The sequence below is a fragment of the Ammodytes marinus genome (genome assembly GCF_949987685.1).
Source record: "Ammodytes marinus genome assembly, contig: scaffold_47, whole genome shotgun sequence".
Taxonomy (NCBI): Eukaryota; Metazoa; Chordata; class Actinopteri; order Uranoscopiformes; family Ammodytidae; genus Ammodytes; species Ammodytes marinus.
The window spans coordinates 14,290-28,366 of NW_027648108.1; the positions used below are offsets into that span (position 1 = coordinate 14,290).

At 39.5% G+C, this 14,077-nt stretch overlaps 1 protein-coding gene across 1 annotated transcript; it reads left to right on the top strand.

Annotated features, from left to right (window-relative positions):
- Window positions 1-263: 263 nt before the first annotated feature.
- LOC307271008 (uromodulin-like) lies at window positions 264-7,341 on the top strand (the record flags this gene model as incomplete). The annotated part of the gene is made up of 11 exons (XM_080054892.1): window positions 264-330; window positions 555-740; window positions 1,059-1,189; window positions 1,411-1,894; window positions 2,752-2,844; window positions 3,394-3,581; window positions 5,219-5,376; window positions 5,887-6,135; window positions 6,694-6,853; window positions 7,083-7,155; window positions 7,334-7,341. The coding sequence occupies 11 exons, from the start codon at window positions 264-266 to the stop codon at window positions 7,339-7,341; spliced, it is 1,797 nt and encodes a 598-aa protein (XP_079911018.1).
- Between the last annotated feature and the right edge of the window lie 6,736 nt (window positions 7,342-14,077).

The following is a 14,077-nucleotide window of genomic DNA, read 5'->3' on the forward strand; positions in this document are numbered from 1 at the left end:
TAAATAAAAGTTAAATGAAAAAATAAATGAAAAAATTAAACTTTACTTTACAATTTAATTTAATTTAATTTAATTGATATTTTATTTTATTTTATTTTATTTTATTTTATTTTATTTTATTTTATTTTATTTTATTTTATTTTATTTTATTTTATTTTATTTTATTTTATTTTATTTTATTTTATTTTATTTTATTTTATTTTATTTTTTTATTTTATTTTATTTTATTTTATTTTCCCTCTCCAACAGTGAGGTGATTGAAGATGTTCTACCGGATCATGAGTGTGATGCTGCTGCTGCTCGTGGCTGCCTGTTCAGCTCAGACCAGCGGTGAGTCCACACACTGGTTCCTCTGAGAAGCTTCACAAGCTGTTATATCTGAGCCTCTCTGTGAAGGTTTCACAAGCTGTTATATCTGAGTATTATATTACTTAAATTCTAAATTAAGAGCTATAAAAATAAATGCAAATGTCAATGTAATCCTTATAATAAGAATAGATTATAATAATGTAACATTCTATAAATGGCTCTAACACTTCCCTTATCCTTTGTAGTTAAAGTGGGCGTGTCCTCGGGCTCCGTAGCAACCAGCTGTGACGCGTGTCACCACCGGGCTCGATGCGTCCATGACAACAGAGTCCATGACAACAGAGTAGAGACTGAGGCTGTGTCCTGTCGCTGTGACGACGGTTGGGTGGGAGACGGTTTCACCTGCTACGACCCAACCTCCTGTAACCAAGGTGTGTGTGTGTGTGTGTGTGTGTGTGTGTGTGTGTGTGTGTGTGTGTGCAGACATTGAATTTAATATTCTCAAAATAAGGCCTCGAACAAAGTATATGTCTTCCTTTATAAAGGTCTGACATGTTTAGTTTGCTCTTTACTTGGAGAGGGGTCGTTAAGTGGCAAATCTTAAGATTTTGTTATCAAGAGTATAAAGACACACTTCACAAAGCTATTGGTAGTATATCAATGTGAGTTGTGGTCAGGACTTCCATTACATCCTACGTTTGCTATAGTGCCTTGATGACGTTGGCATTAAATTTAATTTTTGATTTCAGACTGCTGCAGCCAGGGCTACCGCTGGTCGGCTCTGCAGGGCTGCGTGGACATCGACGAGTGTTCTCTGCCTCAGACTCCATGTGGGCCCGGGGAACGCTGCCACAACACCAAAGGCTCCTTCTCCTGCCTGGTAATATATTATTATCATTATAATAACCTTTATCTAACCAATAGGTCCATGCTTATTATCATTATAATAACCTTTATTTAACCAATAGGTCCATGCTTATTATCATTATAATAACCTTTATTTAACCAATAGGTCCATGCTTATTATCATTATAATAGCCTTTATTTAACCAATAGGTCCATGCTGGTGACCACTGATTCATAACATATCTCTCCATGTAGGTTGATCTACCACAGCGCTCCGCGGCCCAAACCAGATCTGTGACGTTCTCCTGCGGCGGCAGACCGTGCCCTGCAGGTCAGGACTGCCTCCTGGTGGACGGCACATCTCGCTGCATCGACCCGTGTGATCACTACACGCCGCTAGACGACGCCTGGAGAGCCACAAGCTTCAGGGGGATAGAAGGGTCTTGGAAGTGTGAATCCAGCTCAGAGTTTCAGGGCTGGTACCGTCTGTTCCTGGGTAACAGCAGCGTTCAGATGCCAGAGAGATGCATTCAGAGAAACATGTGTGGGACTAAAGCTCCAATGTGGCTGCAGACGCCCCACCCGCTGCTCTCTGAAGGGATCAAACTGGTCCCGGTTTGTGCCAGCTGGGACAGCTGCTGCCAGTACAAGGAAAACCCAATCCATGTGAAAGCCTGCGCAAGAAACTACTACGTCTACAAGTTCACGAAGCCCTCTATGTGTATGTCATACTGTGCAGGTAAGCAACAAGTATTCCTTCTATGCAGTTACACTGTGGTATCGAGGTTGAGCCAAATGCTAAGATCTAGTTGCTGAGGCTTCAGTGTGAAGGTAAATATGTTGCAAAATGTAAGAGACTGTAAAACCAAAATAGTGATTTAGTCAACACATATTCTCCAGAATCGCCCCATTCGCCCAATTTAACTTAACCTAAACTGTACGAATATCATTAGTATCATTTTTTAAGGATAGTTCTCCAGCTAGAGCGTAGTTGCTACATATCATCCAGCTTTCAGCTTTTATAACATATTTTCCAGATGGGGTAGATCTCTGTGTGACCGGTAAAAACTGCATTCTATTGATGTAGCTCTAATTTAGATTCTTAAAACGTTCAAAGCTGGTTAGCGAAAACAGTCACTTTACAGGTTAAAATTTTGTTGAAAATGAATTTATTACCAATGTTACCGCCCAACAGCTTTCATGCTCTGAACGCTAATAACCAACATGATAATAGGACAAACGTCTCAAGGGGCTGTTTGTAGTTTTAAAGGAAATATTTAAACATCCCAAATGTAACTTTCCTTTGCTGTGTGATTTATGTTGATGGACATCTCACAGACGAGGGCTCTTGGTCTTCTGATTGGTTATCATCCCCCTCCCCCCGCCTTCCCTCTGACAGCGAATAGACTCCTTTGCTGTGTCTTGATTCAGGGGTTGCACCCTACGTAGGCTGCATTTGAAGACCGATTGCGTCATAGCGGCACGCAAAGGCTGTCCCGAATTCCATTATCTGTGTCAGAAGATGATCATGCCTTGAGGATCATTTGGTTCCATCAGATTCTCTAGTGGACTCATTTGTTTTGTGCTCCTCATCAGATGTCAACACACAAATACATACGTGTGATACCTGCACAGCAACTGAGACCTGTTCCAGCAATGACACCATCAACTGGAGGTGTGTACCTAAGAGTAAGTGACTATTTCTTTTTAAAGCTTATTTTTTTGGCATTTTCAAGCTTTATTAGACAGTACAGAGTTAAAATGGGGAGACAGAGAGAGAGAGAGAGAGAGAGAGAGAGAGAGAGAGAGAGAGAGAGGGAGGATGACCTGCAGTAAAGGTCCACGGGTCGGATTTGAACCCGCGACCACTGCAATGAGGCTGGAGCCAATATAGTACACGCTCTATCCACTACACCACCGGAGTGCCCTGTGAGTGACTATTAAACATCCACAATTCAGTCGTCCACTTAAGGGATTGAAAATAACATGGTAAATTTGGGGGGTGATATTAAGCTGGAGCCTTTATGATTATGATTTACCTTCATGATTCTGACCTAAAATAGTTAGATTTTTAATTTAATGTACCATTTAAAATATTTTTCGATCCAGTTAGAAACTTTCACAAAACATCAGACTACATCAAAAACATGTCTGACTGAGCTGTGGTTTGTGTGGTGTAAAATCTGTCGACATGTTGTTGAAGTTGAAGACTCTAATACCCACAATGCCTTGTTCCAGAGCCAGAGTTGGTGTGTGGACGGAACCAGCTGCGTCTGACGGTCCAGAAGAACTTCCTGGAGGATCTAGGGCTGAACGCCTCCTCTGCTCACCTGATCGACCCGCGCTGCCACGAGCAGGTGGACGGCCCGGAGACCATGTCCTACCTGGTGGAACGAAGGAGGGACGTCTGTGGAAACGTGGTGAAGGTCAGTGAGGATCAAGAAGAATCCAAAGAACTTGTCTGTAGAAAAAAGGGTGACATTTCTTTATTACATTTCTCATGCTTTACAATCTGTGTGAATGAGCTCATTCCACATAAACACATGTATTTATAGAGAAAGGAGCTACATAATGGACAGACTCACACACCATTTGTTGTCCATTGAATTCTCCTGAAGCAACTTGTGGATGGTGTCTACATTATCCTCAAACCAGATTTCCCAACAGGTCTACCATGTCCTGCCCAGGTCCTATCTGGGTATTTATCACTAGGGGGCAAAATAACTAGATATTAAACTGGCACACACATGAGGCACTTTTCCACCACATGGTACTGTCTCTACTCTACTCTACTCTATTCTACTGTCTCTACTCTACTCTACTCTACTCTGATCTAGTGGGCAGCTAGCTGATCCTTCAAGACAGGATGCAATGCTTGGAATGTGTGTGAGTCTGGGAAGAGCCATTGAGAAAGAGTCAGGACATGCTCACGTTGTTGAATAGAAAGGGGCTTTAATAAGCACAGCCGTGCCTCAGGGAGGGCTGACGTCTTGGGCACTGTGGGTCGGGCTGTCCACCTCCTGCAGTCAGGACAAGAGTGGGCTAGGGGCCAGAAAGTTCTCTTCTCTAGCTCAGCTGCAGATGGCTTGGTGGACCAGAACAGAGTCTTCCTGTGTGTGATATCGTCTTCAGGGTTAAGGGCAGAATCCATCTTTAAGCTCCTAGTTCTCTGCCAACTCCTTCTCCCATGCTGTCAAATCTGCAAGGCCCCTTCTGGCAGTGCTGCGTCTCTCTCAGGTCTCTACTAGGGCTGGCCCGAATTATTCGAATATTCGAATACTTGTTCGGAAAATTAGTATTCGGAGCTTAAATTAGTATTCGGAGCTTCATTTTTTTTTGTTTCTTTTTTACCTTTTTTTGCAAGAAGACTGCAATATAATGTCATCAAATAATTTTATATTTGGATATACAAGTTAGTAATATTGTAGTAGTAGTAGCAGTATTGCTCATTTAGGAGGATATTACATCACTAAGTGTCATAGCGCATCCATTACTTCACCTCCGAGCGCGTAAATCTTCAACAAAATATGCAGATACTGTCAAAATCGGTTCCAGGGAGTATATAGGGATTATTAACGTTTAGAATTTATTTAATTTTTTTATGTTGTTTTTGATGGTGTGCTTTTCTGGAACGAATATTCAAATATTCGCTCGGAAAAACCAACGAATATTCAAAGCCTGAAAAATGGCATTCGGGCCAGCCCTAGTCTCTACATAGGAAACTGAGGACGGACTTGTCCACCTTTTTCAGGTCTTTGTCTCCTTTGCTGCTTCCACTGCGGGACTTGAACACAAACTCCTGCATTCTCAGCTCATACTTCTGAAATATTATCAAATAATAATGAACTGTAATAACTTCATATATCCTCAAGCGCCATCATCGGGTCAACATGTTGATGACCAAACAAGATCTGAAAACAATCATTAGCCTTAACAAATGTCAATGTCAAACCGTGGTGGTAAGAGTCCATACCATAGAGGCTCAGTCCCCATTTCATCTCTGTCTCTCCACTCTGTCTAATGAACATGCAAAAACGCCCAAAAATGTTCTTTTTCTTTACAGAACAACGGGACCCATGTCCTGTACACCAACATTGTGTTCGTGTACCCCCCCGGTCTGACCAAGGAATCCATCCACGTCCCGAGGAGTTTCCAGTTCTCCTGCATCTTCCCGCTGGATGACATCACCAGTCTGGACACAGCCATCAGTTACCAGCCGCTGTGAGTTCACCACCTTCACCGCATCACTGTGGAAGGCAGCCCCTGATTGGTTCATGTTAGTGGAAGGCAGCCCCTGATTGGTTCATGTAGTCATCAATCTAGCCTCCAGTCAGACCGGACCCTCCCCACTGTCTGTCTGTTAGTGGAAGGCACCCCCTGATTGGTTCATGTAGTCATCAATCTAGCCTCCAGTCTGACCGGACCCTCCCCACTGTCTGTCTGTTAGTGGAAGGCAGCCCCTGATTGGTTCATGTAGTCATCAATCTAGCCTCCAGTCAGACCGGACCCTCCCCACTGTCTGTCTGTTAGTGGAAGGCAGCCCCTGATTGGTTCATGTAGTCATCAATCTAGCCTCCAGTCAGACCGGAGCCTCCCCACTTTCTGTCTGTTAGTGGAAGGCAGCCCCTGATCTATTGAGTACACCTCTACTAACAAACATTCATCCAAGTGTTGTGTGTTCTTACCTTCTCATTCATACCTTGTTGGTTGTTGACATGGTCTTCTTCACAGGGCCAGTGGGGAGGGTGTGGTGAGTGTGGGCGATCCCACCAGAGCCTCCATGACTCTGTACACGAGGCCGGACTTCAGCGAGGCGTTCCCCGCCGGCCCGGTCCGCCTGCCGCTTGGCTCCGCCCTGCACGTTGGCGTATCCGTGAACAACACCGAATACGACGGCTTCGGGCTGCTGCTGGAAACCTGCTACGTCACAAACTCTCCCAACGCCAGTGACGCACACAGACACTTCCTCATCCAGAGCAGGTGACCACCACAAACTGCTATCTCTGTAAACGGGCTTTTTAGCTTATTTTTACCAAATGTGTTTTTTCAAGTAATGAGCAGACTGCAGTTCCTCCAACGTCCACTAGATGTTGCTGTTATCAAACTGACTGTGTTGGAGTGAATGTGAAAACTTGTCCACTAATAGTCAGTATATGGGTTTCACATAATCATCCTTCTTGCCAGTTAGATGGCAGATTTTCAAAGTAAAATTTGAGCTAACCAAGGCCATAGCCATGGAATCAACATGGGGGTTGGATCAAATCTCCCAATTTTTTTTTTGAAGTTTGGAAAACTAATTCCGTGTCATTCTAAATTATATTTCAAAAATCAATTATTATTTTGATGATGTGTGCCTCTCGTGGTATAGCAGTTTTCTTATTCATCTATGTTTTTCATATCTATGTTGGGGTGGGGGGGGGGGGCATTTTGAGCATATTTGAATCCTGGGGGGATGTGTCCCTCTCAATGTATATTATATATGTATATTGGAGATAACAACAGGATTTGAGCTGCTGTGTGATTGTCTCCTCCCTCCAGGTGTCCCGTTGACCGTCGCCATGTGAAGGTGATTGAGAGCGGTGCTTCGCGGCAAGCTCGTTTCTCTGCTCTGTTCTTCCTGTACCAAGGGACGTATGAGGACGTTTACCTGCACTGCAGAATCAGCATGTGTGACCGCAGCAGCGCCTCCTGCAGCCCTGTGAGTGCACCTGTCCTCCTGTCCTCATAAACACATACAATTCAAAAAATATAATAAATATTTCTATTATTATTTTTGGGTGAAACACGACCATCTGGAGCAATTTATAATCGCATAAACTTTGACGGCTCTAATCTATTTTTTTATTATTAATTTAATGTCTGTTGATAAATTTTCTCTGTTAATAAACTTGAAAATAATCTATAAAATCTTCTTCTCTGTTTTTAAGAACTGTTCAAGGCGTCGGGCTCGGTCTGCAGCCTCCTCCTATCAGCTTCCTGTTGCTGTTGGACCAATCAGCTGTGAGTATTTCCCTCCAATACAAACACATCTGTTGTTCTCTGGAACATGGGCTGTGTTCCAATCCCCATACTGTCAGATGTAGTATGTAGAAAAGAGAAAAGAAAGAGTATGAGATCAGGAACGCAGGGTGAGTCTTCAGGTTCTGATCAATAAATGTTTCTCTGTTTGTGTCTTCAGGGTTTTGAGGAGCAGAAGACGTCGCAGCTTTTTAGTGTTAAATCAACAAAACTTAAAGCTGGTTATTTCTTATTTTTGTGATGATTAAACAAAAATAAAGCATAAATAAAACACATTCTTCGTTGAGTCTGTTTTGTACACGAGTCGAAACTTTTTACTTTTGTGTTAAGTGTAATTTTTCTACATTACCTCACTGTCTGCATTGCCCTGTGTGTGGATAGAGGGCCAGGTTAAGATGGGACAGTCCACTTTAGGGGTGTCTGTAAATTCACACATTCATTTATTTCAACAGGAACAAAGTGTGTGAGGAATGTCTGTCTCAGGAAGTCGCCTCTGCTGATTTTCAAAGTAAAAGTCTTTTGTCGTCAGTTCTTCCAGCGGATTTGCTGAAAGAAGAAGAGAAGGTGTGAGGTCATCAGTGAGGTCAGAAGGGTTTTTTTCAATCAAACTTTATTGAAAAACAATATTTACAAATACAGACATTTGTATTAATGTCTCCGTAAGGCAATGTGTTATGCAGCAATAAAACACAAGTGGACACACACACTACATACTTACATACTTGCACACTTAAATTATATTCATATACTTGCATACTTAAATGCAAATTTACATACTCTTACATACTCTTACATACTTGCACATTTATATGCATACTTACATATTTTCATACTTACATACTATTACATACTTGCATACTTAAATGCATACTTGCATACTTACATACTCTTACATACTTGCACACTTATTTGCATACTTACATACTTGCACACATAAATTATATGCACATACTTGCATACTTAAATGCATACTTACATACTTACTGTGTTATTAATAAAATATTTTAAAAGGCAAAAGTCAAAAGCATTTCTCATGTTGTTCATGAGATGTGACTTGTCTAATAAAAGAATAAAATAAAACCAAGATGGTGGATTTATGAAGTCACAAAATTTAACAGAAAATATTGCTGCATTGTTTGAAGGTAAAACTTGACAATAAGTCATTTAAATGTTGTTATTGTACATGCCAAACACACACACACACACACACACACACACACACACACACACACACACACACACACACACACACACACATGATGCCACGTTGTATTTGTGTGAAGTCATATTGTGATGTCATTGCAGGCTGTGGAGCAGGCAGACCAGGTGAGCCGTCCATTCAAGATTCAACAGTTTAAAGTTTCAATGACAGTATACTTGCATACTAGACTTGCATACTAGACTTGCATACTAGAAGTGTGCCCTTGCATATTAAACTTGTGCCCTTGCATACTAAATGTGTGCCCTTGCATACTAAACTCGGGCTTGTGCCCTTGCATACTAAATGTGTGCCCTTGCATACTAAACTCGTGCCCTTGCATACTAAATGTGTGCCCTCGCATACTAAACTCGTGCTCGTGCCCTTGCATACTAAATGTGTGCCCTTGCATACTAAATGTGTACCCTTGCATACTAAGATGGTGCCCTTGCATACTAAACTCGTGCCCTTGCATACTTCATGTGTACCCTTGTATTTTTACAACAAAAAATGCCTTTTCAGCAAGTTTTTACCAAACGTTAAGACTAGAATATGTTTGTAAACCAAACTGTGGGCCCTGCTGCTGTAAAAAACAACAGTGAAACAGTAACTTTTCAGGAAGCTTTCTAACTTCAAACAGTGTTCCAGGGATCACATTTTCCTGTGAGGAAAGTTTGTTTATTCAGTTAGGAGAATAAACCTTAGAAAATGCTTCACTTCTCTGACACACACAGAGTTACACACTGCAGCTTTAACATGTTTAAACCATGTTATTCATATAGTCACAAAGATCCAGTTTTTAGATATTTTTTATTGTTTTACATTCATTCATTTCAACAGGAACAAAGTGTGTGTCTCAGGAAGTCGCCTCGCTGATTTTCAGATTAAAAGTCTTTTGTCGTCAGTTCTTCCAGCGGATTTGCTGAAAGAGAAGAAGAGAAGGTGTGAGGTCATCAGTGAGGTCATCAGGGTTTTTTTCAATCAAACTTTATTGAAAAACAATATTTACAAATACAGACATTTGTATTAATGTCTTCGTAAGGCAATGTGTTATGCAGCAATAAAACACAAGTGGACACACACACTACATACTTACATACTTGCACACTTAAATTATATTCATATACTTGCATACTTAAATGCAAACTTACATACTCTTACATACTTGCACACTTATATGCATACTCACATATTTTCATACTTACATACTATTACATACTTACATACTTGCATACTTACATACTCTTACATACTTGCACACTTATATGCATACTTACATACTTGCACACATAAATGATATGCACATACTTGCATACTTAAATTCATACTTAAATGCATACTTACATACTTGCACACTTAAATGCATACTTACATACTAGCAAGCACACATAAATTATATGCACATACTTGCATACTTAAATGCATACTTACATATGTGTTATTAATAAAACATTTTAAAAGGCAAAAGTCAAAAGCATTTCTCATGTTGTTCATGATATTGTGACTTGTCTAATAAAACAGTAAAATAAAACCAAGATGGTGGATTTATGAAGTCACAGAATTTAACAGAAAATATTGCTGCATTGTTTGAAGGTAAAACTTGACAATAAGTCATTTAAATGTTGTTATTGTACATGCCAAACACACACACACACACACACACACACACACACACACACACACACACACACACACACACACACACACACACAGAGACACACACACACACACACACTCACACACATGATGCCACGTTGTATTTGTGTGAAGTCATATTGTGATGTCATTGCAAGCTGTGGAGCAGACAGACCAGGTGAGTCATCCATTCAAGATTCAACAGTTTAAAGTTTCAATGACAGTATACTTGCATACTAGACTTGCATACTAGACTTGCATACTAGAAGTGTGCCCTTGCATACTAAATGTGTGCCCTTGCATACTAAACTCGTGCCCTTGCATACTAAATGTGTGCCCTTGCATACTAAACTCGTGCTCGTGCCCTTGCATACTACATGTGTGCCCTTGCATACTAAACTTGTGCCCTTGCATACTAAATGTGTACCCTTGCATACTAAGATGGTGCCCTTGCATACTAAACTCGTGCCCTTGCATACTTAATGTGTACCCTTGTATTTTTACAACAAAAAATGCCTTTTCAGCAAGTTTTTACCAAACGTTAAGACTAGAATATGTTTGTAAACCAAACTGTGGGCCCTGCTGCTGTAAACAACAACAGTGAAACAGTAACTTTTCAGGAAGCTTTCTAACTTCAAACAGTGTTCCAGGGATCACATTTTCCTGTGAGGAAAGTTTGTTTATTCAGTTATTATGAGAATAAACCTTAGAAAATGTTTCACTTCTCTGACACACACAGAGTTACACACTGCAGCTTTAACATGTTTAAACCATGTTATTCATATAGTCACAAAGATCCAGTTTTTAGATATTTTTTATTGTTTTACATTCATTCGTTTCAACAGGAACAAAGTGTGTGTGGAATGTCTGTCTCAGGAAGTCGCCTCTGCTGATTTTCAAAGTAAAAGTCTTTTGCCGTCAGTTCTTCCAGCGGATTTGCTGAAAGAAGAAGAGAAGGTGTGAGGTCATCAGTGAGGTCAGAAGGGTTTTTTTCAATCAAACTTTATTGAAAAACAATATATACAAATACAGACATTTGTATTAATGTCTTCGTAAGGCAATGTGTTATGCAGCAATAAAACACAAGTGGACACACACACACACTACATACTTACATACTTGCACACTTAAATTATATTCATATACTTGCATACTTAAATGCAAACTTACATACTCTTACATACTTGCACATTTATATGCATACTTACATATTTTCATACTTACATACTATTACATACTTGCATACTTAAATGCATACTTACATACTTGCATACTTACATACTCTTACATACTTGCACACTTATATGCATACTTACATACTTGCACACATAAATGATATGCACATACTTGCATACTTAAATTCATACTTAAATGCATACTTACATACTTGCACACTTAAATGCATACTTACATACTAGCAAGCACACATAAATTATATGCACATACTTGCATACTTAAATGCATACTTACATATGTGTTATTAATAAAACATTTTAAAAGTCAAAAGTCAAAAGCATGTCTCATGTTGTTCATGATATTGTGACTTGTCTAATAAAACAGTAAAATAAAACCAAGATGGTGGATTTATAAAGTCACAGAATGAAACAGAAAATATTGCTGCATTGTTTGCAGGTAAAACTTGACAATAAGTCATTTAAATGTTGTTATTGTACATGCCAAACACACACACACACACACACACACACACACACACACACACACACACACACACACACACACACACACACACACACACACACACACACACACACACACACACACACAGAGACACACACACACACACACTCACACACATGATGCCACGTTGTATTTGTGTGAAGTCATATTGTGATGTCATTGCAGGCTGTGGAGCAGACAGACTTAAAGTTTCAATGACAGTATACTTGCATACTAGTCTTGCATACTAGACTTGCATACTAGAAGTGTGCCCTTGCATACTAAATGTGTGCCCTTGCATACTAAATGTGCGCCCTTGCCCCAGATCAGGTGAGCCGTCCATTCAAGATTCAACAGTTTAAAGTTTCAATGACAGAATAATTTAAATTGTTTTTATCAGTGTGAATGCTGGAAATTCACAGCATTCACACTATTGTTATCTAAATCTTTATTATTATTCCGCTACTTCTTCCGTACGTTTTTTGGACCTTCATACCTCCTTCAAATCTTCAGCTATTTTAACCATACAATTACCAAAATGTTCAGTGGGGTCACCTTTCAGCTTTTTTCTACCTTTTAAACTTTTTAAAATATTCAGCTTTTTAACAAATTATTTTAACATTGAAGCGGATAGGAGCAGCATTCCAAACCGCTAAAACTTCCTCTGCTTTGAAATCTCCTCCCTCATTTTTTCAGCTAGAGACTCCATTCAAACGTTAAACAATTCACATGAATTACAGCTATTAAATTCCTATTCAACTTTTTAAAATCTTCAACTGTCTTTGAACAAACACAGTTTTAGTTTTAAGCTTTTTTCAACCTCTTTCTAAATTTATAATGGGATCCGGATGGGACGGAATGTTCAGAGGCAGAGTGGGGAAACCAACTGTTACAGTGTAGAATTGTTGTAAAAATACACCAAAACCTTCCACATAACTGCCTCTCACTCCCACAAATTAAACCCTACGTGGATAATTTTACATCAAAATGTAGGACATATTCTGCCGGTCGCATAGATGTGACTACTGAAGCAATCGGACCTACACAATGGGAGGTCTGGGCTCCCAAGCTAAATGGTGTCCAACCAACTGCCGCCTTGATAACTGAGACATGACATTTCTGGAGAAAGGCAGACTGTACCACACCTTTAAAATGCTCTGGTTCTCATATTCTTCACATTACAGACATCATCTTCACACTGTGTCTTCATCAGATTCTTCTGGTTCTAACAATAAAATAATTTTGTCAGTTAGACTCACGGTCCGTCAGTTAGAGGCAGCGGTTTGAGGTGACGTTTTGGATGAAATGACCTCTCTGAGGCCTCTAAAAGGTGGGATCACAGACCCTCAATAAGATATACACTCACCTTGGTGACTCACTCTGCCCATTAAAGGGCAATTTCACTTTTTTTTCTTGATTATTTTTTTCTTTTTTCCGCTTTATTAGACAGTTCGGAGAGGCACAGTTGAAATGGGGCAAACACTCTGCTCTTTGAAGGCCTATTTCACACATAATTTTTTTTCATGTCTTTCAATTATAATTTTATCTAGACATTTTTAAATATTCAACATCATTCCTATAAGAGTTAAACAATTCACTACTGTTCATACTTAAGACTGTTTCTTACTTTTCCACATCTTCATACTCCTTTAGCTGATTCATATACATTCAAGCCATCAAGGTAGTTTAGCTCCAAGTCTATTCAATCACTATTTCACAGTTTTAAGATTTTTATCCATGTCTTTCAACTTCTTCATAATTTCAGCAAGAAATGTTATTCAAACCTCTATATATTCAACTTTTCAACTCCTTTTAAACTTATTTTACACAATTATGACCTTTATAAACTTCAACAACTTTATAAACCTTTATAGACCTTTTTCAAATCTTCATACTTAGCTATCCAGTTTAGCGTAAGCTGTTTCAGCATTCACACGCATTTTCAGCAGGAAATGCATTTTCTAGTTGCAAATTCATATTTTGCAAAACATATTGCTTTAAACGTACTCCATACAATTTACACACATAAACTTTCTGATATTAATTTAGGGGAGTTTTAAAGGATATAAAATTGCAGATAAAGTAATAAATGGCAAAAACATTCACAAGCCAACGATCACAGACACCTAAAGTGGACTGTCCCATCTTAACCTGGCCCTCTATCCACACACAGGTCAAAGCAGACAGAGAGGTAACCATCTTAACCTGGCCCTCTATCCACACACAGGGCAATGCTGACAGTGAGGTAAGGTAGAAAAATTACACTTAACACAAAAGTAAAAAGTTTTGACTCGGGTTCAAAACAGACTCAAGGAAACATGTGTTTTATTAATGCTTTATTTTTGTTTAATCATCACAAAAATAAGAAATAACCAGCTTTAAGTTGTGTTGATT